At 43.3% G+C, this 25417-nt stretch overlaps 1 protein-coding gene across 2 annotated transcripts; it reads right to left on the bottom strand.

Moving 5' to 3' along the window:
• Positions 1 to 10127: 10127 nt before the first annotated feature.
• Positions 10128 to 24479, bottom strand: Ube2t (ubiquitin conjugating enzyme E2 T). 2 transcript variants are annotated; one of them, XM_034513374.2, is made up of 7 exons: positions 24356 to 24479; positions 17499 to 17673; positions 16268 to 16337; positions 14241 to 14346; positions 12406 to 12504; positions 12206 to 12289; positions 10128 to 10490 (listed from the first exon to the last, which is right to left on the bottom strand). In XM_034513374.2, exons 2-7 carry the CDS (start codon positions 17605 to 17607, stop codon positions 10344 to 10346), a joined length of 615 nt encoding a protein of 204 aa, XP_034369265.1. In that variant the 5' UTR covers positions 17608 to 17673; positions 24356 to 24479; the 3' UTR covers positions 10128 to 10343. The 2 variants fall into 2 exon arrangements, with proteins under 2 accessions (XP_034369265.1, XP_076797363.1); XM_076941248.1 differs by lacking the exon at positions 24356 to 24479 and adding an exon at positions 16448 to 17374 and having other exon boundaries at positions 17499 to 17650.
• Positions 24480 to 25417: the final 938 nt, after the last annotated feature.

The following is a 25417-nucleotide window of genomic DNA, read 5'->3' as shown; positions in this document are numbered from 1 at the left end:
CATGTGTCCTTCTGCTCCTTTAGCTGCCCCTGAGGGAACCATGGGTTTGATGGGCATGGGATGGCTTGGAGGGAGGGAGGGAGGGAGGGAGGGAGGGAGGGAGGGAGGGAGGGAGGGATGGTCAGAGGGCCAAGTTCATTACTCTCCCCTTCTGAGTTCTGGGGCATTCATTCAGACCATAGCCAAGGAGGCTCTGGGTTGATAACTTGGAGGAATCAAAGCCAGTTTGGGTCATCCATGCTGAAGTGTCCTTTGTGTGCACAGGGTCAGACAGAACAGTCTAAAGAGAGCTATGAACAGCTTAGGTTTTCTGTGTCTCAGACCTTGAACCCTTGCCAGACCCAAGCCTCCTGCTGAGGTTTCCACCAAAGAATCAGCTTGTTTTCATTGCACAGACTTGCCACCTCCTTCCTTCCTTCTTCTTTCCCTGCAGTGATGACATTCCCAAGGAAATGGGGAAGGCAAAGAGATAAAGGTTCACAAAACAACCCTGCAATCATGGGACATGACACAAACCCAAGTTATCCGGGAAGAGGAACCTCAATTAAGAAAATGCCTCCATCAGATTGCTTATAGACGAGTCTGTGGGGCATTTTTTTTTTTTTTTTTTTTGGACTAATGATTGATGTGGGATGACCCCACCTACTTGGGGGTGGTGCCACCCCTGGGCAGGTGGTTCTGAGTTTATCTTAAGAAAGCAGGCTGATCAATGAGAAGTAAGTTAGTAAGCAGTGTTTTCTATGGTCTCTGCTTCAGTTCCTGCCTCCAGGTTCCTGCTCTGACTTCTTTTTATGATGGATTGAAAGCTTCCCTCCCAAGCTGGTTTTGATCAGTGGTTTATCTCAGCAACAGAAAGCAAACTAAGACATAGACCTAGTGCCAGAAGCCCTTCTCCTTCTCTCAATTACCTCTTCCTCCATCACTATATTTAAATATTTTTCCAATGTATTTTTTTTTAGCTGATGCATACCTTTTGAGAGACATATAATGTCTTCACAAACACCCCGCTCTGCTCATTTTGAATGAAATCCTAGCTCAATTACAGGGGAGACCATTTTCTCAGCCTTGTTAGACTTGGTTAAGAGGAAAAACATGTGGTTTACTCCAGTAAATGTATTCAGAATCTGAGCATCTAAGCAAACCTAAGGCCAGAGAGTCCTGGCGTGGTGGGGTTTTTAATCTAAAACCAGAGGCTCTTCTGGTTGAGACAGTTGATTCTGGTATTAGTCACTCATGCCCACCTCGAGCATGCGGTGCTGTTTTCTTCAGACCTGTTTTTATGTCTATCGGCTTTGCAACCACAACCAACTGCTCCCTTTCTGCTCGCATTTGTATAAAAACTTGAATCTAATTTTTGAACAAGTATTATATTGACATGGCTCACACAGCAGAAGTTAAGTCTGTCTCCCCTGTCTGCTCTCCTCTCTGTTCATATTTGTTCCACTTCTAAGCCTTTCACTGGTTTCCAATGTTGACACCGTCTCATCCTTCAAGAATGGGCATGCATAATACACACACTTGCACACACACACACATACGCACACACATGAACACATATGAACATACACACATACATGAATTCACTCTTTGTTTCTTCCTTTCTTTTTTCTTTCTCTTTCTCCCTTTCTCCTCTCCTCTCCTCTCCTCTTCTCTCTCTCTCTCTCTCTCTCTCTCTCTCTCTCTCTCTCTCTCTCTCTCTCTCTCTCTCCCTGAGAGTCTCATTGCAGCACACACTGGCTTTGAACTTGCTGTATAGCAGAGGATAACCCTCCTGTCATTACCTCCCCAGTGCCAGGATTATAGGCACGGGTTTCCGTATTCAATTTATGCAGTGCTGGGGATCAAACACTTAGCATTACGCTCAGCTACTATTCTACCAACTGAGATCCATTCCTAGTTGTTGGGGTTCCCCCCTCCCTTTAGGAAAACTGGTAACTGAACCATGGACTTCTGCATGCTAGGCAAATGCCTACTATTTGGTCAGATTCCTAACTCAGAGTTTTTACAATCCATATTTTAAAAACCATATATGTACTTGTTTTTTTGGGGGGGGGTGGGGTTAAAGTAGGGACAAACTGAGTTAGAAGTGTGTGTGGTGTATGGATGTAGACCACAAGAAAGTTTCACTTTTTAAAAAGGTGAATATAGTTCAAATATCAATAAAGCCTTTTCGTTGTTGTTGTTGTTTGTTTGTTTGTTTGTTTGTTTTTGCAGTGTATATCCTTTCTATGCTGGTTAGGTTTTTTTTTTTTTAATTCAGTTTTGTTTTTGTCAACTTGACACAAGTTAGAATCATCTGGGAAGAGGGGACCTTAATTTGCCAATTGAGAAAATGTTTCCATAATATTGGCCTTTGTCAGCCAATAAAATGTCCCTGTAAGGGCATTTTCTTATTTAATGATTGATGAGGGAGGACTCATCCCACAATGGGGTTGTCACCCCTGGGCAGGTAGTAGAAAGCTAGTGGCGAGCTGGAGAGATGGCTCCTTGGTTAAGGATACTGACTGCTCTTCCATCAGACCTGGGTTCAATTCCCAAGCACTCATATGATAGCTTACAACCACCTGTAACTCCAGGCCCAGGGAATCTGAAATTCTCTTCTGGCCTCTGTGGGCACCAGGGATATGGGATATACATGATACAAAATATCAATAATGAGAGAGAGAGAGAGAGAGAGAGAGAGAGAGAGAGAGAGAGAGAGAGAGAGAGAGAGAGACGCTATGGAGAGCAAATCAGCAAAATGTTTTCCATGGTCTCTGCTTCAGCCCCTGCCCTGGTTGAGTTCCTGCCTTGACCTCCCTCAATGATAGAATGTAACTTGGACATGTAAGCCAAATGAACTTTGTTGCTTTTAGTCTGTGTTTGATCACAGCAACAGAAAGCAGACTGTGACAGAAATGTTACCAGGACCATGGGCCATCACTGTGATATTGTATTGTTTCTCATACTGTTTTGGGAGGGTTGTGGAAATAGTTACAACTTTGGGCTGGAAAAGCCATTGAGTACTCAGAGCGTAGTGAGCTGTTGTGGGAGCTTAGGAGACAAGGATGCTGAGAGCCATGTTGGTGATGGAGGCCAGGACTGTGAAATTTTAGAGGGATGAACAGACTCTCAGGGCTGTTTGTGTATGCAAGTGGAACCTTTGTGTTGCTGGGACAGTCAAGGCCAGCTAGCTGGGGCTGAAAAACTAGCTGTGATTAAGAAGAGAGTAGCATCACTGAGGTGAAATTTTCTGGGACTATGTCTTCAAAGTCAGCACACAGAAGCTGTGGTGCAGAGGGGTCCAAGCCTGCATCTCATGCTGGCAGCTAAGAGTATCCTAGGTGGTCCTGGTTTTGAAAGCACGAAAGGGTCATAGGGAGCAGCTGGGGCTTGGCACTGTGAGAGGCTACTGGTAAAGGTATAGCCTCAGTTGGAGTAGAAACCCCAGGATGGAAAGGACATGGGGAAAAGCTGAAGCCTGGCACCGTGAGGTGGGGTCAGAGTCTCTGAAGAGAGCCTGTTGGCCTCATTCACTGTATCCTCAGTTCTTTCTTATAGGACCAAACAGAGAAAAATGCTTGGTAACTTTTTGTTGAGGAGAAGACAAAGTGAGTTAAAAGTGTGTGGTGTATGGATGTAAAGCAGCACTTGGGACACACAAGGCAGGAGGATCAGGAGTCTGCCTGGGCTACATGAGACCATGTCTTAGAAAAAAAATTTAGAGTCAAGTTAACATAACTAAATACATCCTTAACCATTGTTCCTCAGTTTGGCCAGAAGATACAAAGAATACAGAACAAGAGAGTTTATGTTTGAACTAATTCATTTGTAATTTTAAAAAAATGTATATGAGTATGCTATCAGTGACACATCAGAAGAGGGCATCCAATCCCATTACAGATGGTTGTGAGCCACCATATGGTTGCTGGAAATTGAATTCAAGACCTCTGGAAGAGCAGCCAGTGATTTTTTTTTTTTTTTTTTGCTTTTCGAGACAGGGTTTCTCTGTGTAGACCAGGCTGGCCTCGAACTCAGAAATCTGCCTGCCTCTGCCTCCCAAGTGCTGGGATTAAAGGCGTGCGCCACCACCGCCCGGCACAGCCAGTGCTCTTAACCACTGAACCATTTCTCCAGTCCCCATTTATAATCTTATATCTTCCTTTTCCCCGTTTCTTTTTGTTTGGTGTGTGTGTGTGTGTGTGTGTGTGTGTGTGTATACAGGCATTACCCTAGAGTTTATATGGAGGTCAAAGGACAAGTCGAGGGCGTCAGTTCTCTCCTTCCATCATATGGGTCCTGGGTACGGAGCTCAGTTGTCAGGCTGGGTGACACATGCCTTTACCCGCTGAGCCATGCCACTGCTCCTATATTCTTATACTCTTGTCTGAGTTAGCACCATCTCTAAGAAATGTCACTCTGTCCATTTTCCAGGTCTGTGTTGTGATCTTTGAGTTTATAAACTGGTGCAAGGGGCTGAAAGGCTAAAAGCTCTTGATGTTCTTACCAAGGACCCGCTTCAGTTCCCAGCACTACCATGGCACTTTACAAACCACCCAGGATTTCAGTTCCCAGGGATTCAGTGTCTCCTTCTGGCCGATGTGGTCAGAAGGTACATAGTCAGACACATAAATCTTAGAAGAAACCACTGTGTACAGATTATTTAAAAGGCAGGGTTAAAGGTTTGAGTCTCTGATTCTTCCCTGCCTATGATTGAAACGGTGCCGTTCTAGTTACCAATTCCTTTAGAGTAGATGTTTCCTGCCCAGTAACTACTTCTTTTCTCCTGGCAACAATTTCCTTCAGGAAGTGGCCCCCTGCTCTTTCAGCATGTGGTTCAATTCACTCCAGTTTTCACGGGTGGGAATGTGATCTGGGTCTTATCAGTGTTATCTTTAGCCTCACTGATTGGCCAAAAGAAGGGCTCACAACCAAGTTTTGTAGTAAGATCTGATCCAAGAACTTTGGTGGAGTGATAAGAGGTACTGTCCCAGGAGCTGCCGGGCTGGGAGGCTGCCGGGCTGGGAGGCTGCCGAGCTGGGAGGCTGCACGGGCGCTGCAGTGTCTTGGTCCTGACAGTGTCCTGGGAGCATCTCCACCAGCCATGCCTAAAAACACTTCTGGACTTCACAGGCAGTGAGCCAATGATTTTTGTTTGCATGTGTGGGGATTTTTGGTACTTGCATGAAAAGATGCTGAGAAGTTTCCTTAACAAATCCCACCTGTCAGCTCCTACCCAAGCCCAGTAGAAGCGAACTCCTTTGTCTTAGCAACCTTAGGGTAGTAGAAGGCATCTATTGGAGTTTTGGTGGTCAAGGAGGGTTGGCGTGACAGTCAGGATAGGCTATTGTCTTAGTCAGGGTCACTACTGCTATTATAAAATTCCACAACTGAAACCAAGATGGAGAGAAAACTTTATTCGGCTTACACTTCCACATTGTAGCCCATTGTAAAGGAAGTAAAACAAGGTAAGAACCTGGAGGCAGAGATGCTTACTGGTTTGCTCCTCATGGCTTGCTCAGCCTGCTTTCTTATAAAACCCAGGACCAGGATCCTAGGGGTGGCTCCATCTTCATGGTGAGCTGAGCCACTCCCACATCAATTACTAATTAAGAAAATGCCCAACAGCCTTGCCTATAGCCTGATCTTATGGAAGCATGTTCTCAACTGAGGCTCCCTCATCTCTGATGACTAGTTTTTGTCAAGTTGACATAAAACAAACCAGGACAGCTGTCATGGACACGAGGCTAGGTGGGAACCCCTAAGGAGTAACTTAATGCTAGAGGATGCTGAAGGACAAGGGAAGGGAGAATGAAAAGAGCAGCTGAGAAGGTGGTCACAGCCACTGGACATTCCCGTTTGGAGTTTGCAGTTAGTGCCAGAACTGTACAACGGCTTGCTGAATGTTAGCATCAGGAGGAAGTGCAGGGAGCAGCCACTGTCCTTAGGTTTTACTTAACCTCGCTCAGTTGTGTTATCAGTAAAATGAGAATGATAGTACCAAAATGCTGCAGGTTATTGGAAATAACAATTTTTGTGTGTGTGTGTGTGTGTGTGTGTGTGTGTGTGTGTGTGAAGAGTTAGTACCTGGACTCTCTGTTTAGTAGAAACCTGGAGATGGAGAGAATGCAACCCCTAGGTGCTTTTGGTGGGAGGTCGGAGAGAAGTTGCTGAAAGAGGAGATCCTTGTCCAAGTCAAATAATCTCAGAATCCTGGGTAAAGAAGGCAGGCAATGATAGAGAAGGGACAGGCTAGTGGGATATAGTGTCAGGAGAATAAGGACATACAAGGTAAAGCCCTAGAGTTGGCTGGGAAGGATGAAAGACACTAGACAGACTGTCATCTCTGATATAAACTTTGTTAGAGGGATGGCCACTCTCTGGGGGAATGGCAGGAGGCCGGTGACACTTGCTAAGCAGCAAAGTGGAATGTGTTGTTTCTACACATAGCATGTCTGTGTCGTCCACTGCTCTGCCTCTCCTGGGTTTCGATGGCAGCCCTGCTCAGGCCTAGATTGCAAGCTGCCTGGCAGCCAGTTAGCCTGGGGAGCAGGTTCTAAAACCACACCCCCACACCCCCAGTCTATCCTTCCTTTCTTTAGGCTACCCCAACCTAAACAAGACAACCTGGGCAGGGGGGCCACATGCTGATGGAAAAATACACACTTGGCTGGAAAAGGAACTTTATTTGTATGTGTTGAATTCCCGAAGCAGCCGAAGGATAAATAGCTCGTCCTAGCTTCAGCTGCCTGCCCACAAGGTGGGTGGTAAAATCTGTTCTTATTTAGATAGCTTGTGGGGAGAGGTGAAGTGGGGGACTGGATGGGGGGCAGGAGGGGAGGGGAACTTGGAATCTGCAGTGTTTATATGATCAGTCATGGATGTCATCTCTCCTCTTTAATTAGTGGTTTGAAGTTGAAAGCACAGCTCAGTTTGGTTGTCCCAGGAACAAAGCAGACTGGCAAGTAGGCCTAGGACATGGCAGCTCCCCAGGGCTCACCTATGCTTGGATCACTGTCTCCATGCCCCTGCAAGTACTGTACAAATGTCAACTGTGCTGGGCCCCATGCAGGTTGCTTTACAAGCATTTCATCCCACGATCGCAACAGTCTCTAACTACCACAATATGGCTATTTTACACAGGTGAAAACCAAGAAGGTATAGTTAATACTTAAACTCTTGGCCTGGGGATTCTTCTCTGCCTTAGACTATTTATATTTTCAGATAGAAGATACACACAGCCTTTATATTTTAATATGCCTTAGGCAGCACAATAGCTGGGCAGCTGCCTACCCGCCGTGCTGTTAGAGTCTACTTTCCTACCAATAACCCTGAGTTATTACTTACTATTTATTTTGTTATTATGGGTTGCTCTTAACTCCAATTGGCCAGCCCATGTGGCCACATTTTTATGGCTCAGCTATCCCATGGTGGCTCTCCTTTCTCCTCCTGCATGTTCTTCTTCATGCTCCCCAAGCCTGGGAAACCCAAACCTCATCTATGTCTCTTCTGCCCAGCTATTGGCTGCTGGCATCTTTATTTACCAATCACGATTAACTGGGGGCCGGGTCACAGGGGCTACTTGCAGACTCTAGGTCTTAGAGGCCTGAACTTTGCATGACAGTAACAATAAAAGACAAAACCTCAACAGGAAGGTACTAAATCGGTAAGCAGTATACCCATCAGAGCTGGAACTGGCTTTTCTTTTCTTTTCTAAATTAAATTAAATTTAAACAAAAAGGAGTGGGTGCCAAGGTCTTATAGCCCAAGCTGGCCTCAAATTTGGTATGTAGCTGAGGATGGCTTTGAATTCATCTCCATCTTGAATTCACCCATGTTTTCAGCCATTTCCCATCCAACCCTGATGAGCAGAGGAATGTGGACTTTTCTCAGCCTTGGAAATGTTGCTTCTTTTCCCTAACCCGTGCTCTATAATCACTAGAGATGGATGGATGGATGGATGGATGGATGGCTTCCACTTTCAGCTGTGTTGTTTTGTGAAAAGTCCCCTGTAGCCACTCTATCCCCAGCACACGAAGCCAGACAACAGATACAAACATTCTCTTTGTTAGGCTATGAAGAAAACTAATTGAGCATGAGTTATGAGCCGGAGAGTACCTGAGGCTCTAGAGCTGCTTTATTGGCTGCACTGAGTTGAAACTATCATGGCAGGTGTGAGGTGTCTACAGGGGAAGGAGGTGCAATGTGGATAAAGCATGAAGGGCTTATGGGGCCAGGGAAGTAGACTAACTTTGTTGCTGTTATTGCTATCTTCACTGCAAGTGGAAGCCACTTGGAGGGCTTCAGGAGGGAAGCCTAATCAGACATACACTGTCAGGAGATCATCCTTGCAGCTGGGAGCACCACAGAATGAGTGGTAAGAACCGAGAGGGATATGGGCTCCAGTACAGGTGAGAGGTGATGGCAGCTTAAACTAGGATGTTGGCAGCGGCACTGAGAGGGAACTGGTGGAGTCGACTAGTCTAGGTGATAAATCAGTGTAGCAAATTTTGTTCTATGATACACAATTTTCCTTTCATTTTGTCTCTAGTTTAGCCTGAACCAATTAGCCCAGAGCATTTCCCTGGCACAGTGATTGCTCTTAAGGTAGACCAATGAGATTTTTGTTCAACGGAAATCAGAGCTCCGGGGACTGCTGGACGTGAATAAGAAAGCATGACTGCCATTCACCTTCAAGAACTTTAAGGATAAACAACCACGGGGAGAACTGGTATTATGTAAAGCAGATGGGGTGGCCAAGATCTCTGAGCCTCTGAAGCCACCACTTACCCTGCTCCTTTCCATTTAGAAGGACAATGGATTCTATTTTTGGCAGGAGGGCTTGACTAAAACACCCTAACTGACATATTAATGGTTTAGGAACTCCAAGTCTGCCTAATGAGTGTAAGATACAAATCTGGGATAAAATGAATTTCTAGACTTTAGAAAATAGTAGCTGACTCTAAGAAGCGGGTTCAAGAATTCTGTAAGCGAGCCTGGAAAGATGGTTCAGCGTTGAGCACTTACTGCTCCTGCAGAAGACCTGGTTTTGCTTCCCATTACCCACAGGTCAATTTACAGCTGTCTGTAACTCCAGTTCCAGCAGATCTGTTGACCCTTGGGTTCCTGCATGCATGAGGTGCACATACATACACCCACACAAACACATATGCACATAACATTAAATATTTTTTAAAGAAGGAAATCTGTAAGGGTAGGCGATCTAATAGCTCAGCAATACAACATCTGCCTACCATATGCAAGGCCGTGAGTTCAATCCCAATCTATAGAAATCAGAAATTTGCATTTTCAGCAAATGTTACCTGTCATTAATGAGCAAATACATTCACATTGACTTTCTCTGTATAAGTCAGGATACATACAGCAGCTTGTGACTGAGTGACAGCAGATGCAGAACACACACTTATCAGAGATGCATTTTACCTATTGTAGCATTACCTTATGTATAAAATCACCACTGCTATATTGGGATACAGAGAGACATTATAGTCTCTGTCTAGGCAGGTCCAGCCTTTATGTCCCCTTTATATTCACACAGTACAGGTGCCCTTTTCCTATATCAGCTGATTTACACTCCAGTCTGTTACCTCTGCCATTAACAAGATAACAGGACTGGGAGGATAAAGTGCTGACCAGGTAACACCCCAAATCCACCATAAGACAAGTATATTATGAAATCACAGGGGATTCAAGTCTGGTGACTAATTGTGCAGAATAATATTTGTCACGGACCAGGCATGGTGGTATACGCCTGTAATCCAACTACTCAGGAGGCAGAGACACTCCTCTGTGCATTTGAGGTTAGCAAGTCTCCATCTCAACATACAACAGAAGAGACTGTGTAAATTAAAGTTACACTGTAGTAACTCCCAACTACATAAATCCTAGAGCAAAAGCTGAGAACAACTGAGCACTGGCAAAGGGCACATTGCTTCAGTCCACAGTTTAAGGCTTCTGAAAAACCACACTCACTAAAGCCTAGGGCAATGATTCTTAACAACTATTTTTCATGAATTCAAACAGTTTGTGTCTCTAGTGATGGTAAGCTGACAAAATATTTTAACATTCTGATCATACAGCACTATAACCAGTTCACTCCCAGACACACATTTCGTATAAACACACACTTAACATTAAGTATTATTTATTTTTCAAGTTTAAAAGTTTTCTAAATACATATGTACAAGATAAATAAAACAAACTATCCTTAAAGATCGCTGCATGGCAGAATTCGTAAACATACAAGGTCTTTTGTAAGGATACAAACATTTGTCATCAAGCACAAAGAAAAACATTTAAAAGAAGCAAGCAAAAGAGACCACCTTGATACAGAATGCTAGTAACTAAGAGGGACCAGGACAGACTCTCTGACCGTCAGGGGAAAACTTCTTTTCCATTCCTCCTAGTGGCCTGGCCTTCCTTTTCTGTGTGGAGTGGCTTTCCTCAGAGTCACCCACCTCTGATGAGGTGCCTAGTTCCTCTTCATCAGCCTGCAACGGAGAGAGGGAGCAAACATAACATTCACAGTGTTAATGGAAAAAATAGCTCTGTGATGCCATGTCTAGGTATTCTTTGTTTTAAGATTTTAGTGGGCATGTATTTCCTTTAAAAGCATCTTTGTCAAATTTTTTTTTACATACTTTATTTTTTCATTTCAAACTTTATCACCTCAAAAAAACTAGGCATAATGATGTGTGTGTCTACATCAAGAGGTGCCAGGTGGTGGTGACACATCATTTAATCCTAGCACTCGGGAGCCAGAAGCAGGCGGATCTGAGTTCAAGGCCATCCTGGTCTACAGAGTGAGTTCCATGGCAGCCACAGCTACACAGACAAACCCTGTCTCAAAAAAAAAAAAAAAAAAAAAAAAAAAAAAACAAAAAAAAAAAACAAAAAACAAAACAAAAACAAAAAACAAAAACAAAAACAAAACACCAACAACAATAATCAAGAAGCTATGGTAAGAGGACTACTGAGTTTTAGGCCAGCCTGGCCTACATAGTAAGTTCAAGCAAGCTAGGGCTACAAAAGAAACAAACAAACAAACAAACACCTGTGTCTCAAAAATAAAGCAAAACACTCTCTCAATGTAAACCCTCTTTTCCATGAATGTGGTCCCATAAGAAATAAAACTTTCTATCTTCTCACTATTTTTTAACTAGTCTCTGGCTCAATATTAAAAAGGACAAATGGGAAACACTTGAATGAGTCACCTTTCTTCTACCCCTGCTATTCACAAGAACACTGCAAAGCAGATGCTGCTGCCCTCTAGTGTTGCCAGTGGGTGGCAACTGTTGGATGAGCAGCTAAGCAGCTGCTGAATAATCTTTAGATGGTTACAATAGGAGAAAGAATCCAATCAGCCATTCTAGAGCACAGTATGGATTTAGAAAACTTAATAAATACTATTTAGACATGTACTCTATTTTTATCTAAGTGCTTAATCTGGGATACAAATCTGTATTTTTTTTTTAAAAGATGATGTTTGTTTTTAATTATGTGTCTTGTGTGTTTGTGTACACAGGAATGCAGGTACCTCTGTAGTCCAGAAGTGGGTGTCAGGTCCCTAAGAGCTGGAGTTAGAGGCAGTTGCGAGCCTCCTGACAGGAATGCTGGGTGCTGAATTAAAGTCAGGAAAAGAGGAACATGGCCTCCTAACCATTAAGCTGTCTCTCCAGCCCCGGGACATACATTATAATATGTATATATGTATGTATGTATTATATTTTAATTCTTTGAGAATTTCATACAATGTATTTTGATGACATTCACTCCCAACCCTACCTCCTCCCAGCCCCAGCCCTATCTTTCTCCAATATTAAGCCCTCTTTTTATTTTTAATTAAAAATTTTTTTGACTGACCTGGAACTATTATGTAGATCAGGCTGGCCCCCAACTCAAGAGATCTACCTGCCTCTGCCTCCTGAGTGAGGTGATTAAAGACGTGTATCACCATACTGGGCCTTAATTTTCTTTTTTAAATATAACCCACCAAGTCCAATTTGTACTGCCCGTATAATATCCATGGGTGTGGAGCCAACAGAGCATGGGTAACCTAAGGGAGGCCTTCAAGAAGAATGACTTCCATCCCCCAGAGCTATCAACTGTCATCAGTTTTATTAGTGCCTCAGTAAAGGTTGGGAGCTCATTAGCCCCTTCCATCCCCATAGATATAATACTCAAATAATAATAGCAAATATCATACCTTTTGTTTCTGTCTTGCATGAGTCTCTGTCCACTGCCTGGCTTTCTTGAGAAAAGCTATCTTGTTATATTTAAATTCTGAAGACTAAAATGAAATCAGAGTTAAAACAGAGAAACTGATTTGCTATCGTGAGCAACAGCTGAAATATTAAAGGTACAGATAAAGTAGGCTATTGCCACTGAAACACTGGGGATACATACGATGTCCGCCATTAGTGGGTCATCAGGATTGGGCTCTGCCATGAGCAGCTGAATAGAGGTCAATACAGTGGCAATGTTGAGGGATGGTCTCCATGCACCCTATATACAAATCAACAATTGTATGACATTTTCTGTGACATTGTCGAGCCAGGCACAGTGACCCATCCCTGTAATCTCAGGACTTATAAGGTAGAGGCAGGAAGACCAGGAGTTTAAGGCCGTCCTTGGCTATGTGACACTGTCTCAAAAAATCAAAAAGAATGAGGATGAGCTTTAACTCCCAATCCTCCTGCTTCCCCCTTTCTTTTTTAAAAAATGTTTCACTTAGTTTCTTTCCTTCCTTCCTTCCTTCCTTCCTTCCTTCCTTCCTTCCTTCCTTCCTTCCTTCCTTCCCTTTCTTTTCTGAGGCAGGGTTCCTCTGTGTAGCTCTGGCTGTCCTGGAACTCAAAGAGTTCTGTAGGAGGAGCTAAGGTAGGAGGAGTAAGGGAGGAAGAGGAAAAGGAAGAGGAGCTAAAGGAGAGAGAGGAACGAGAGAGGCAAACATGGAGGCAGATGTTCACATGTCTCCGCCAGTCAAAGGTAGTTGGTATATCTAGGTTGGGTATTGGGTTACACTTCTGATTGTAAAGGGCATCTTGTTATTGATCATTACCAAATATATAAGCCTTTGGATAATCTAAGCATTACAGTCTCATCTGTACCGAGCCCATGTGGTTGGCGGGATGGTCGGGGCAATGCCCAACCTTGAAGAGACAGCGTGGAAGATTGGCAGAGCCATCTCCCATGCTGGTGTCTTGTGGGTGGCAGGGCTGGTGTCTCTGGCTGGCCATTTCTAGCTGCAGCACCCATGTGGCCTCTGGCCACATGGTTGAGCTAGGCAGAGCCACAGCAGCCTAGACAGTTGGATTAACCGGCAGATGCTTTTTAAAATAATTACTACAACAAAATATCACCCTTCCTGTTAAAAAAAAAAAAACAAAAACCTTTCTCAAAATACAATTATTTCATAACTATACCAATTTGTATCAGTCAGGTACAAGATAGATATAACATCATTTTTTTTTTTTTTTTTTTTTTTTTGACTAAATAGAACCTCTGTCATCTCTCCTAACTAAAAGACTTAGTTCTGAACCTGGCTTATGTCTGGCTGTGAGACTATAAGTCTTCAACTCCATCAGAAATCCAGAATGACTGAATTAACTGAAGATATGGGAAGCACATATGGCTTCTAAACTTAGCCAATTTATAGAGACCGCTGAACACCTGGACGTCCTTATACTTCAAAATGTTGGCCATGTTCTGAGGCCATGAGGCCACGTGCGTGCCACAGCTAGAAACGGCCAGCCAGAGACACCAGCCCTGCCACCCACGAGAGCTCTGCCAGTCTTCCACGCTGTCTCTGCAAGGCTGGGCAGTAGCTGGACCATCCTGCCAACCACACGGGCTTGGTACAGATGAGACTCTAATGCTTAGATTATCCAAAAGCTTATATATTTGGTAATGATCAATAACAAGATCATTACATGCCCTTTACAATCAGAAGCGTAACCCAATATCCAACCTAGATATGCGAACTACCTTTGACTGGCGGAGATAGTGAACATCTGCCTCCATGTTTGCCCCTCCCTCCCTCCCTCTCCCTCCCTCCCTCTCTCTCCCCACCCCCTCATCTCCCTGGCTCCTCTCCCTCTCTTTACTCCTCCCACCTTAGCTCCTCCTACAAGCTCCACTTCCCAGAGTGCTGGGATTAAAGTCATGAGCTGCCATGCCCAGTTGGCTTCCCCTTTCCAATGCCAAGAAAACAGATGTCCCAGTCATGTCTAACCTTTACTCACCTTTGGTGGCAATTTGAGAATATCTAGACAAATTCTTCCACTAGAATCAATGTTTGGATGATAGATTGGAGTCAGAAAGCGGATCTGTGGAGGTTCAAATGGGTATCTGTGAATGTGTAAGAGGAGGAAATTATTTTCGTTGCTGCTTCATGATTAAAGGCATGCATCACCATACTGAGCCTTACAATTTATGGTGCCCATATGCTCATGGGTGTGGAGCCATCCACCAGAGCACAGCCAACCTAGGGGAGGCCTTAAAGAAAACAGACTCTCCATCCCCCAGAGCTATCAACTGTCATCAATTTTATTAGCACCTCAGTTAGGGTGAGGTTTACACTTTACATCATTCCTTGGTCACTAGTAGCTATCTAAAATAATGATGGATTAGAAAAACGTTAGAAAGACAGCATTTGGAAGGCAGATATTCCCCAAATTTGCCAACAATCAAAATTACTAGCAATCAAAAAGTTGAAATAATGGTACTAAAAATACTCAGATCCCCCATCATTTTCTAATTTTTTTGTTTGTTTGTTTGTTTGTTTTGTTGTTGTTGTTTTGTTTTTCAAGACAGGGTTTCTCTGTATAGCCCTGGCTGTCCTGGAACTCTGTAGACCAGGCTAGCCTCGGACTCAGAAATCTGCCTGCCTCTGCCTCCCAAGTGCTGGGATTAAAGGCATGCACCACCACTGCCCGTCCCCCCCCCCCGCCCCCCATATCACTTTCTAAACACTACCAAGTATCTCTGAAGAGTAAGAACACTGTCCTACTGTGATACCATCATATCTGTGAAAAGTTTTTAAAAAGAACCCCCAGTTATCATTGACTATTAAAATTGTCTCCATATTAAAAAAAAAAGATTTATTTATTTACTTGTATGTGTGGTTAACTGCACATATGTGTGCTTGTATACCATTAACATGTCTGGTGCTCAAAGGCCAGAAGAAGGCGTACGAATCCCCAGAACTGGGGTTATAGGCAGTTGCAAGCTGCAATGTGGGTTCTGGGAACTGAACCCAGATCCTCTGTAAGAACAGCTATTAAGCCATCTTTCTAACCCATCTCCAAATATTTTTCAAACAGGCTCCAACTAGACTTACACATTGGTTTTAGTCATATCTCTTTAGTAACAAACAAACCTTGCAAAGTTCCAGTCTATTTTCAGAATTGATGTGTCATAATTAAGCTACTCATTCAGGCTTACCAAGTTTGTCTAGGCCCCACAGTGGTACAGAAATGCCCAGTTTTCATAGTTAAGACACTCATCTCATCCCCCATCACTCTATACTAACTACAGCTATACCTCACTTGACTGGAGACTTACGGGACACTTGACTGAAGGGGCCTTACATTGAGGTAGAGAGAACAACAGTGGATGCCAAGGGTGAGTGTCATGGAAGACTGGGAGGGTCTAGATTTATAATGGGTATGAAGTTACAGTTTGGGAAGATGAAAAAGTTCAGGAGGTAATAGTTGTACAACATGCTGGTTGGTGGTGGTACCACTTTTAATCCCAGCACTTGGGAGGCAGAGGCAGGTGGATCTCTAGGTTAGAGGCTAGCCTGATCTACAGGACAAGTTCTAGGACAGCTAGGGCTACACAGAGAAATCCTACCTCTAAAATCCAAAACAAAAACCAAATCAACCAAATGAACAAAACCCACAATGATGTGAAATTTATACCTAAAATGGCCACAAGGGTCAATTTTATATTTTATATTTAAGACAGACAGACAGACAGACAGACAGACAGACACACACACACACACACACACACACACACGCACACGCACAGACACACACACCACATTTTTGGGGAGGGGTGTGGCTCAGTTACAATGTGGTCCATTATTTTAGAGAAGGAAACTGAACTCCAAAGAGACGAAAACAACTTAACACATTCCTAGTCACGGTAAGACTAGGATTAAAACGTTGGTTCTTAACTGCTGCATTTAATGCTCTAAATAGTATACAGTCTGTCTTTCAATAGCTGTGCCTTACCTTATAAGCTGACTCTAATTCATACTCACCTCTCAGGAATGATGACTTCCAGTGTGAAAACACCCTTCTCATAAGGTGTATTGGCTCCACCTAGTATTTCTTGAGAAAAGGAAGGAAGGAAGGAAAAAAGGAAGGGAAAGTTAAAAGAGAACCAGATGATTTGAGTTACCATACAAAGGGTTGGAGATGTAGCTCAGCAGACCGCTTACCTAGCATATATAACCCCAAGTTCAGCAGGAAACAGTATATGAACCACACATGATGGCACAGGCTGAAATCCTCGTACTCCAAAGGCGGAGACAGGAGAATTAGAAAGTCAAGGTCATCTCAGGTTATATCAAAAGTTTGAAGCCAACCTAGGCTACATGAGACCCTTTTTCAAAAGGCAAACAACAACCAAAACTGTATCTAACGAACCAAATGATGTCTATAGTTCTAGGCATAAGGGCTAGAGATGCTTAGCAGTTAAGAGTGCTCAATGTTCTTCCAAAGGACCAGAGTTCCAATCCTGGCACCCACATCAGGTAGCTTACAACTACTGCCCGTATCTCTAACTCAAGGGGATCTGATGCCCTCCTCTGGCTCTTTTAGGCACCTGTACATGTGTGCTTGTAATCATACACACACATGATTCAAATCTAAACAAACAAAAACAGAAATGAAAGGGAAAAAAAAAAGAAACTGGGTGAAGACAGTAATTCAGTTAAGGCTTTAACTGTGTCTCCATGCAGTGTTTCCTGTCTGCCCACCTGGCCTCAAACACTGCTGCACAGCTAATACCTAAAACTGTTTTTTGTTTTTTTAATTATAATTAATGTGTGTATGTGTGTGTGCATGCATGCTACGTTATGGCATGTATGTAGAGGTCAGAGGACAACTTATAGGAGCTGGTTTTCTCCTTCCACCATATGGATCCTAGAGATTAAACTTGAGTTGTTAGTCTTGGTGGCAAGTGTCCCTACTCACAGAGACATCTTACTATCTCTACTCCCCCATCCCCCAACAAAATCTTTATTGAGACAAAATCTTACTGTGTAGCCTAGCTGGCTTCAAACTTGAAGCAATCCTCTTTCTCTTGCCTCAGCCTCCAGAATCCTGGGATTGTAGACATGTGCCACCAACAGCCAGCTGACAACCTTAATTACAAATCAGTAATTCACCTTACTATTTGCTACTTTAATATCTATCAACTTGTGAAATTTAGGACAATCTTCAGTAGGGATACAACCATCATGCAGGCATGTTGGGATGGATACCTACGAGCTCGCAAATCATCCACTTGGTCCTTTTCCTGCCAGCACGTGATGCCTGGGGGAGGTTCGATGGCTAGCATGTGCAGTTCTTTCTTCAGGCGTGAGGCTCTCTGCATGATTTCAAGTGAAAGGAACCATAAACAGTCACTGCTCCACACTGAGGGCTGGCGGCGGGGGGTGTACTGGAAAAGAAAAGAAGCAGCCATGAAACAGCCATGCTGCTGAGCGTGTTCAGCACAGCTTCAGTTTAATGAAGAACAGATTCTTATTACTCTCTGTGACAAAGGGAGCCTGACTTTTCCACTTCTGCATGAGCTTTTGGTCTACTCATACAAATAATAATTGTAAGAGTTTAAAATGAATGTCTGCTTCCATTAATAAATTATCAAGTTATAAGAATAGAGCCTGGGTCCAATTCTGCTCACAAATATATCCTAAGTATGCCTGGGCAGTGAGGGATTGGGCAGACTGTGTGCAGTCTGTGTGTAGTCTATGTGCTTTGTGAGAGGCAAGAAGAAAGCAGCCATCATTTGGAGACACTTGTAAGCTAGGGTTTAAGTGTCTGACATTCTCTCCATGTATTATGGACTCTACCTTCTCTTTATTCTTCAGGGAACTCACCCTGTCAATCAGCCCATCTCGCTCTAACCTTCTAATCTTTCTATGAAGTCTCTCTCACCTAAAGTAACACCCACAAACACATCCATTCAACCAGCAACCACCTAAAGAACACTATTATTGTGATGTACATTACAAATATAACATCACACATTATAGCTTATTTTGCTACAATTTAGATGAACACATCTTTTCTTTTTCCTTGCAGTGCTGGACCAAGAGCTTTGTTCATAAATTTTACCTCAGCTTTTGCACAGGCTGACCTTGAACTCACTCTAGTAAGCCCATAAACTTGTGATTTTCCTATCTCAGCCAACAAAGTAGTTGGGATTAGAAGTCTGGGTCACCAAGTCCAGCTAATGAATATATTATTAATGTTCATCCATTTAAAATCTTTCCTATACTCTCACATTTAAGGATATTTTCCTACGTATTCTTTACATTTAAAAAAATTTAACTTTTGGGCTGGAGAGATGGCCCAGTGGTTATAATCACTTGTTGCTCTGCCAGAGGACCTGGGTTTGATTCCCAGCACCCATGTGGCAGCTTACAACTACTTATATAACACCTCAGGTGCCAGACATGCATGTGATACACAGACATACGTGCAGGCCAAACACAGAAAATAAAAATAACTAAAAAGTATAATTTTGCTTTTTTTTTTACTAACATCTTTTAGCTATCAGTACTTTTTTTGTGCATAGTAAGAGGCAGAATGTCCAATTTTATTTTTCCCCCAAATGAATAACCAATTGTCCTAGCACTATTTTAAAAAAGAAAAAAAAAAAAAAAAAAGGAAACTTTACCCTTCTAATATTACCACAAATTAATTTTTCAAACATGTGTGGATCTGTTTTGAGTCTTCTAGATTTGTTCCATTCGTCATCTAGAATATCCTAAATCAAACCCCACTGTTCCAGTTACCTCAGCTTATTTGTTTCTCATTTTTAATGTAAATTGTTTTCAGTTCAGGGGCTGGAGATGTAACTTAATGGTAGGACGTTTGCCTAGTATGAGCAAGACCCTGCACTACGACGCATATGTGAGGGGGTAGGAGAGGGCTGCACAGCAAACCAGTCATTAGGGAAATAAGTATTGAACATATGCTGGACATGGGTGGGACACAACTATAATTCATTAATTGGGAGGCCAAGGCAGGAAGATCAGCACCACATTGCCATCCTTGACTAAACTGTTTGAGGCCAGTGGTGTATGGGGCCATGTCTCAAACAAACTCACTGGTATGTACTTAAGAGCACCAAGCAACTGAAGTAGGAGGGTTACTCTAGGTCTGAGGTCAGCCTGGGCCACAGGGTGGGGTCCTCTGTATTAGTTTTCTCCTTGCCACAGAAAAATCCAAGACACAGGTGACTCAAGAAAAGGAAGTGTGTATTTTGGCTCACAGCCTGAGGATGCAGTCCAGAGTAGTGGGAATGGCAGCACTGCAGGACTAAGAGGGAGTTGGTCACCCTGCACCTACTTCCAGTCAGGCAGCCACATTTGCATTTTCCTCAGTCTGGAACCCCATCTGTAGAACCATCTCACCCATATTTATGGTTACTCTTCCCACCTTAATTCATTCAATCTAGACATTTCCTTACAGACACGCCCAGAAGTCTGTCTCCTGGGTGATTCTACATCTTACGTAGGCGGACAATATTAACCATCTCACCCTGTAGTGGTTTGAATAGCTTTGGCCTCTACAGACTCTTGTGTTTGAATGCTTGGCCCTCAGGGAATGGCACTATTAGGAGGTGTGGCCTTGTTGGAGGAAGTGTGACACTGTGGGAATGGGTTTTGAGGTCTCTAATGCTTAAGCTCCATCCAGTGTGGAATTCCAGTCTCCTCCTGACTGCCTGCAGAAGACAGTCTTCCACTGCTGCCTTTGGATCAAGATGTAGCATTCTCAGCTAATCCAGAACTAAGTCTGCCTGCCCGATGATTCCATGCTTCCTGTCATGATAATGAACTGAACATCTGAAACTGTAAGCCAGCTCCAATGAAATGTTTTCCTTTTCTAAGACTTGGGCTTGATCATGGTGTCTTGTCACAGCAACAAAACCCTAAGTAAGACACACTCTATCTCAAAACAAAACAAAGTCCCTCTATTTCCTACTTATTTCTTACCAGTACACATTCTAGTATACTACTAGTATACATAAATGTATTAGTGTACATATCCAGTATATTACTAGTATACATAAATGTAATTAATTTTAACCTTGATTCTGAAGTTGAATCTACTTGGGGTTAGGAAGGATGGTAATAATACATAATAATACTACATAAGTTTACTTCTCCTGGCACATTTTCTTTTTTCTTTTTCTTTTTCTTTTTTTTTTTTGGTTTTTCTGAGACAGGGTTTCTCTGTGTAGTCCTGGCTGTCCTGGAACTCACTCTGTAGACCAGGCTGACCTTAAACTCAGAAATCCACCTGCCTCTGCCTCCCGAGTGCTGGGATTAAAGGTGTGCGCCACCACCGCCCGGCCCTGGCACATTTTCTATCTTCTGCTTTTGAGATAACTTCCAACATCCTGACTAGAACAGACACCTGGTATTCTTTTCTGACTTCCAACGTCAAAGGGAAAGCTCTCAACACTGTGTTGAACGGTACAATTGGTATCTTAGTTCGGGTTTTACTGCTGTGAAGAGACACCATGACCAAGGCAACTCTTATAAAGGCAAACATTTAATTGGGGCTGGCTTACAGTTCAGAGAGTCAGTCCATTATGCTCATAGCAGGAAGCAGAGCGACATCCAGGCAGACATAGTGCTGGAGGAGCTGAGAGTTCTACATCTTGATCCAAAGGCAGTCCAGAAGGAGACTACCTTTCACAGGCAGCCAGGAGGAGGCTCTCTCTTCCACAGTGGGCGGAGCTTGAGCACTAGGAGCCCTCAAACCCCGCCTACACAGTGACACTTCCTCCAAGAAGGCCACACCTAATACTGCCACTTCCCATGTGCCAAGCATATTCAAACCACAATGTATGTGATTTTTTTTCTAATTTTGTCCTTATCAGTTATGCTAGTCTTCTAAAGTGAGTTAGGAAGTGTTGTAACTTCTTAATATATTGATAGTAAAGGAAATGGTTGTTTGGCAAAACTCCATCTTGTACTGGTGTTAATGCTTTGAGAAAATCAAATTTTAATTTAAACCCATCTTAAAAATATGGAAGCTATTATTCAAGTTTTCAATCAATTTGATAACTTTTTTCTACAAAGCACACCTTTAAGTTCGGTATGTAGGAGGCAAAGGCAGATAGCTTCCTGAGTTCAAGGCAGCCTAGTTTATACAAGAAGTACCAGGCCATCTAAAGCTACACAGAAAGACCCTACAAAGTTATCATTTTAAAGTTACTTGTAGAAAACATATATAATTTTATCTAAGCATAGGTGGCATTTATCCGTAATCCTAGCACTTGGAAGGCTGAGATAGGAGCTCAGGCAACCTAGGCTACACGGCAAGACGCTCTGTACAATTTGTGGTTATGCTTTCATTTTCATTTTCTGAAACTGTTCATCTACATCTACACCATCTTTTTTTGCCTTTCCTTATTTTTCCCAGGTGTATCAATTTTATTAATCTATCTTTATTACTGATATCTTTATACTTCTTAGGTTTTTTTTTTTTCAGACTAGGGTTATGCTTCACTGCCTCCCTGACCCCCAATCTTCCCTTTTTGTGTATGTTTGGCAAACACTTTACTAACTGGACCATATGAGCTTTCAAATTTTCTTTTTAAATGTAAACACATAAGTCTGTATATTGCTTTCCAATATGCATTTCATTCTCCAACATTCTTCTGTCCTTGACATACTGAAGCTGGCCTGTAAGTCCCTATGTGGGTAGCCCATGCTGGTCCCATAGTCTTCTGCCTCAGCTCTCCGTATGCTAGAAATCCATCACACCCAGTTTTGTTATTGGTTTCTGACGTGTTATTTATATCCTTTAAAACTGTTGAGTCTTGCTTAGAATGTCCTATGAGTGCTTCAAAAGGGAGACAGTTCAGTTGTTAAAATGCCTGATATTTTGAGGATCTGAGTTTAATCCAGAAACCACATAAAAAGTGGTACGTGGTGGTGCATGAGTATAATCCTAGCACTTGGTTAGGAGAGAGAGAAGAGAAATAACTCTTGTTTAGTTGTCCTCAGACCTTCCCACATGTGTTGTCACACACACACACACACACACACACACACACACGAAATAAAAATGTATTGTTGACATATACAAAAACCTAATTATTTAATGCAAAACAAAAATATCTCCTCAGCTACCTTAAAAAAAAAAAGTTTAGAGAGTGGTAGAGACACAGCTCTGCAATAGTGCAGTAGTATCATTTGGGAGGCTGAGGCAGGAGGATTACTGAAAATTCTATACCAACCTGGTCTACAAGACAAGTTCCAGAACAGCCAGGGGTACATACAAGATTCTGTCTCAAACAAAACAAAACAAAACAAAAGTAGCTGCTGGAACAGGGTCAGTGATTAAGAGCACTTGTTTCTTTTTTGTTGTTTTTGTTTTTTTTTTTTTTGCAGAGGACCTGGGTTTATTCCAAACACTCACATGGTGCCTCATAATCGTCCATGACCTCAGTTCCAGGGGACCCAACAGGCATGCATGTAGTGCACATAAATGCATGTATGCAAAACATGTATACATACAACAGAAAAATAAAATTAATTGGTCCTTTGATTCCCCTTTCATACAAGAGAAAAATTTCAGAATAACTTATTTTAATAACATAATTTACAGTGTTTTGTATCTTAATTCTCCCTTCCCCCACCCCCCTCAAAGACAGGGTTTCTCTTTGTAGCCCTAGCTGAGGCTGACCCTCAAACTCAAAGACTGGCTTGCCTCTGCTGGGATTTAAGATGTGTGCGCAGCCTCTATCGTTTTAGGCCTAATGAAGCCTTATTATTGGTGGTGTGGTTGGGAGAAGCATTGCGGGGGGCGGGGGGGCAGTATTTGGCTTACACTTCTACAGTATGTCACAGTACACTGCTGAAGGAAGCCAGGACAGGAACTCAAACAGGACAGGAAACTGGAGGAAGGAGCTGATGCAGAGGCCATGGAGGAGTGCTGCCTACTGGCTGTCTCCCCACTACTTGTTCAGCCAAAGCACTGCTATTTCATACAGTAATCCGAAGGTCTATTTTCAGTAAAACAAAACAAAACTCCTGCAAATACAGGCCTGACAACTTGATTTAATCCCAGTAATCCATAGTAGGAGGGAACAGTCTCCTCAAGGTTGTCTTAGAGGAGACCAACTACAATATCAATTACAATAAAACTATCTACAATTAAAACTGTATCTTTATATAAAATAAGAACACAGTGAAAAGGCATGCTAATCATATTAGAATGAGAAAAAATAAGGCAGTTTCTCTCAAAGAAGCCACCAGACTACGATAAGAACTGGTATATACAAAGTCCTCTAGGGTGAGATGGTTTAGCTGTTAAGAGCACTGGCAGCTCTTCCAAAGGACCCAGATTCAATTCCCAACACCCACCTGATAGCTCATAATTGACACCTTCCTCTGCCTCCGTGGGCACTAGGCATATACCTGGTGCGTAAACATACATGCAGACAAACACTCATATACAAGAAATAAAAGTAAATAAAAATGTAAAAAGTCCTTTGGCATAAAAGCCATGTGTTATCGTATATTTTCTGAATATAAAGGTTCTTCACAGAGTCGGGGCTTGGTGGCATAGACACTTGGAGGCGCCTAGGCAAAAAGTCTGTTCCAAGTCACCTTGGGCTACAGCGACACCTGTCTCACAAACAGCAAAACGAAACCCTCGACCAAACAACCATAACAAAGTTACTTACGCTATGGCTCCAATAAATGTTTTCGTTTTAATTTTTTTAAACCGGCGTTTTTAGTCTCTTTTCCCGTAATCACTCCCCACAAACGTATGCTTACAACTGCACTGACTACTCATAAAACTCTCACCTACGTGTGAGGCCACATCAAAGGACAATTCCTTCCATCTCTGCAGCAGCGTACCCCACCTAGTCTGTCCACCCTCAGCGCTTCTTCATAAATCTGCAGCCTGTACTGCTGACCTCAGATTCCAGAGCGCTGGCGTTTTGTTTTGTGCCCCAGGCCTGAGGTAAAGAATGCACAGAACCTGGGTAGGTAGCCGGTGCTGGAGGTAGCACGGAGGCTCTGCCTTGGCGCGCCCAGGTCGCTTCTCTCCCCGCAGTGTTCCTCCCAGGGTCGCTTCCCCAGACTCACTGTGACCTCGGGTACGCTCGCTCAGGTGGCACCCGCAGCACTTCTCAGCAGCTCGGATCACCGCGGCGCGCGTCTGCTCCGCTCAAACTGAATCCCGGAGACCGTTGCAGTGATTCCACCCCCTTCCAAGAGAGGACTGTGATTGGTCCGCAGCAAACTCGGGGGAGGCGCGCGCCCGCCTATTGGCCAGCGCTCCGAGCGTGCGTTCACTCACGCACGGCTCAAATTGGCGCGCGGACTCGTACCCGGAAATCCCAATTCGTCTGTCGTCGTGTTTGCAAGTCGGCTGTGAACTGGGAAGGCTAGGAAGTCACCTACAGGAGAGAAAACAAAGGCAGCTGGACACACTTAATCTGGAGAAGTGACTGCCTGTATTTCTTTGTTTTGGTTCTTTGGAACGGGGTTTCGCGCTGCAACCCCTGCTTAGCTTGGGACTCCTGGCACTCCTGCACTCCTGGCACTCTCCCAATGGCTACCCGGTCGCCCAGGCTTTAAGTAATGTCAGAGGAAACTTTACTACTTCATTTAAGATCAGTAGACTAAAGTTAGCCGAACACGGTGGCTCAGGCATGTTGAAATAAAAAGTTTTGAGAATTTGAGACACCAGTCTTGGGTACATAGATTTCCTCCTGCTGAAAAAAAAAAATTTTTTTTTTTAATTTATAATTCTGGTGAACAAGGCATTCCATCAGGACTCTGAAGAATAAAGTGGATGGGGGTAAATTTCTTCGCCATTGGAAGTGTTCATGTGGAAGCTGAACAAGTTATAGGGGTTAGTGCAAGAGAACCTTTGCACTATGAGGAAGTTAAGGGCTTCTCCCTCCCCTCTCCCTTCACTGTACTGGAAATCAAGCCAAGCTCTTCTACATACTGTGCCAGCTTCCTCCACCTGCAAAGCCCTCTTTCCTTTCCTACCCCTCCCCATATCCTGTTTTCAGAGTATATAACCTGTGTGAACAATAAAACTTTTGCCAGCTTGATCAGACCTCTTGACTTGCTGTGCCTCCTTATTTTCTCACGCATCTCAGTCCTCTCCACAGGGCCTAAGGGTCCCACTTGATT

Source organism: Arvicanthis niloticus, chromosome 10 (assembly GCF_011762505.2).
Source record: "Arvicanthis niloticus isolate mArvNil1 chromosome 10, mArvNil1.pat.X, whole genome shotgun sequence".
Lineage (NCBI taxonomy): Eukaryota > Metazoa > Chordata > Mammalia > Rodentia > Muridae > Arvicanthis > Arvicanthis niloticus.
Note: the sequence above shows the minus strand (reverse complement) of the source record. Positions and strands in the feature narration are given on the sequence as shown.

Excerpts from the sequence above, each read along its gene's own strand:
- Ube2t (XM_034513374.2), bottom strand. The coding sequence starts at position 17,607 with ATGCAGAGAGCCTCACGCCTGAAGAAAGAACTGCACATGCTAGCCATC. Across the intron at positions 16,338-17,498 it reads AGTGGATGATTTGCGAGCTC|AAATACTAGGTGGAGCCAAT; the intron begins GTAGGTATCCAT and ends CCTTTTCTCAAG. Across the intron at positions 12,505-14,240 it reads TTCTCAAATTGCCACCAAAG|GGTGCATGGAGACCATCCCT; the intron begins GTGAGTAAAGGT and ends ATTTGTATATAG.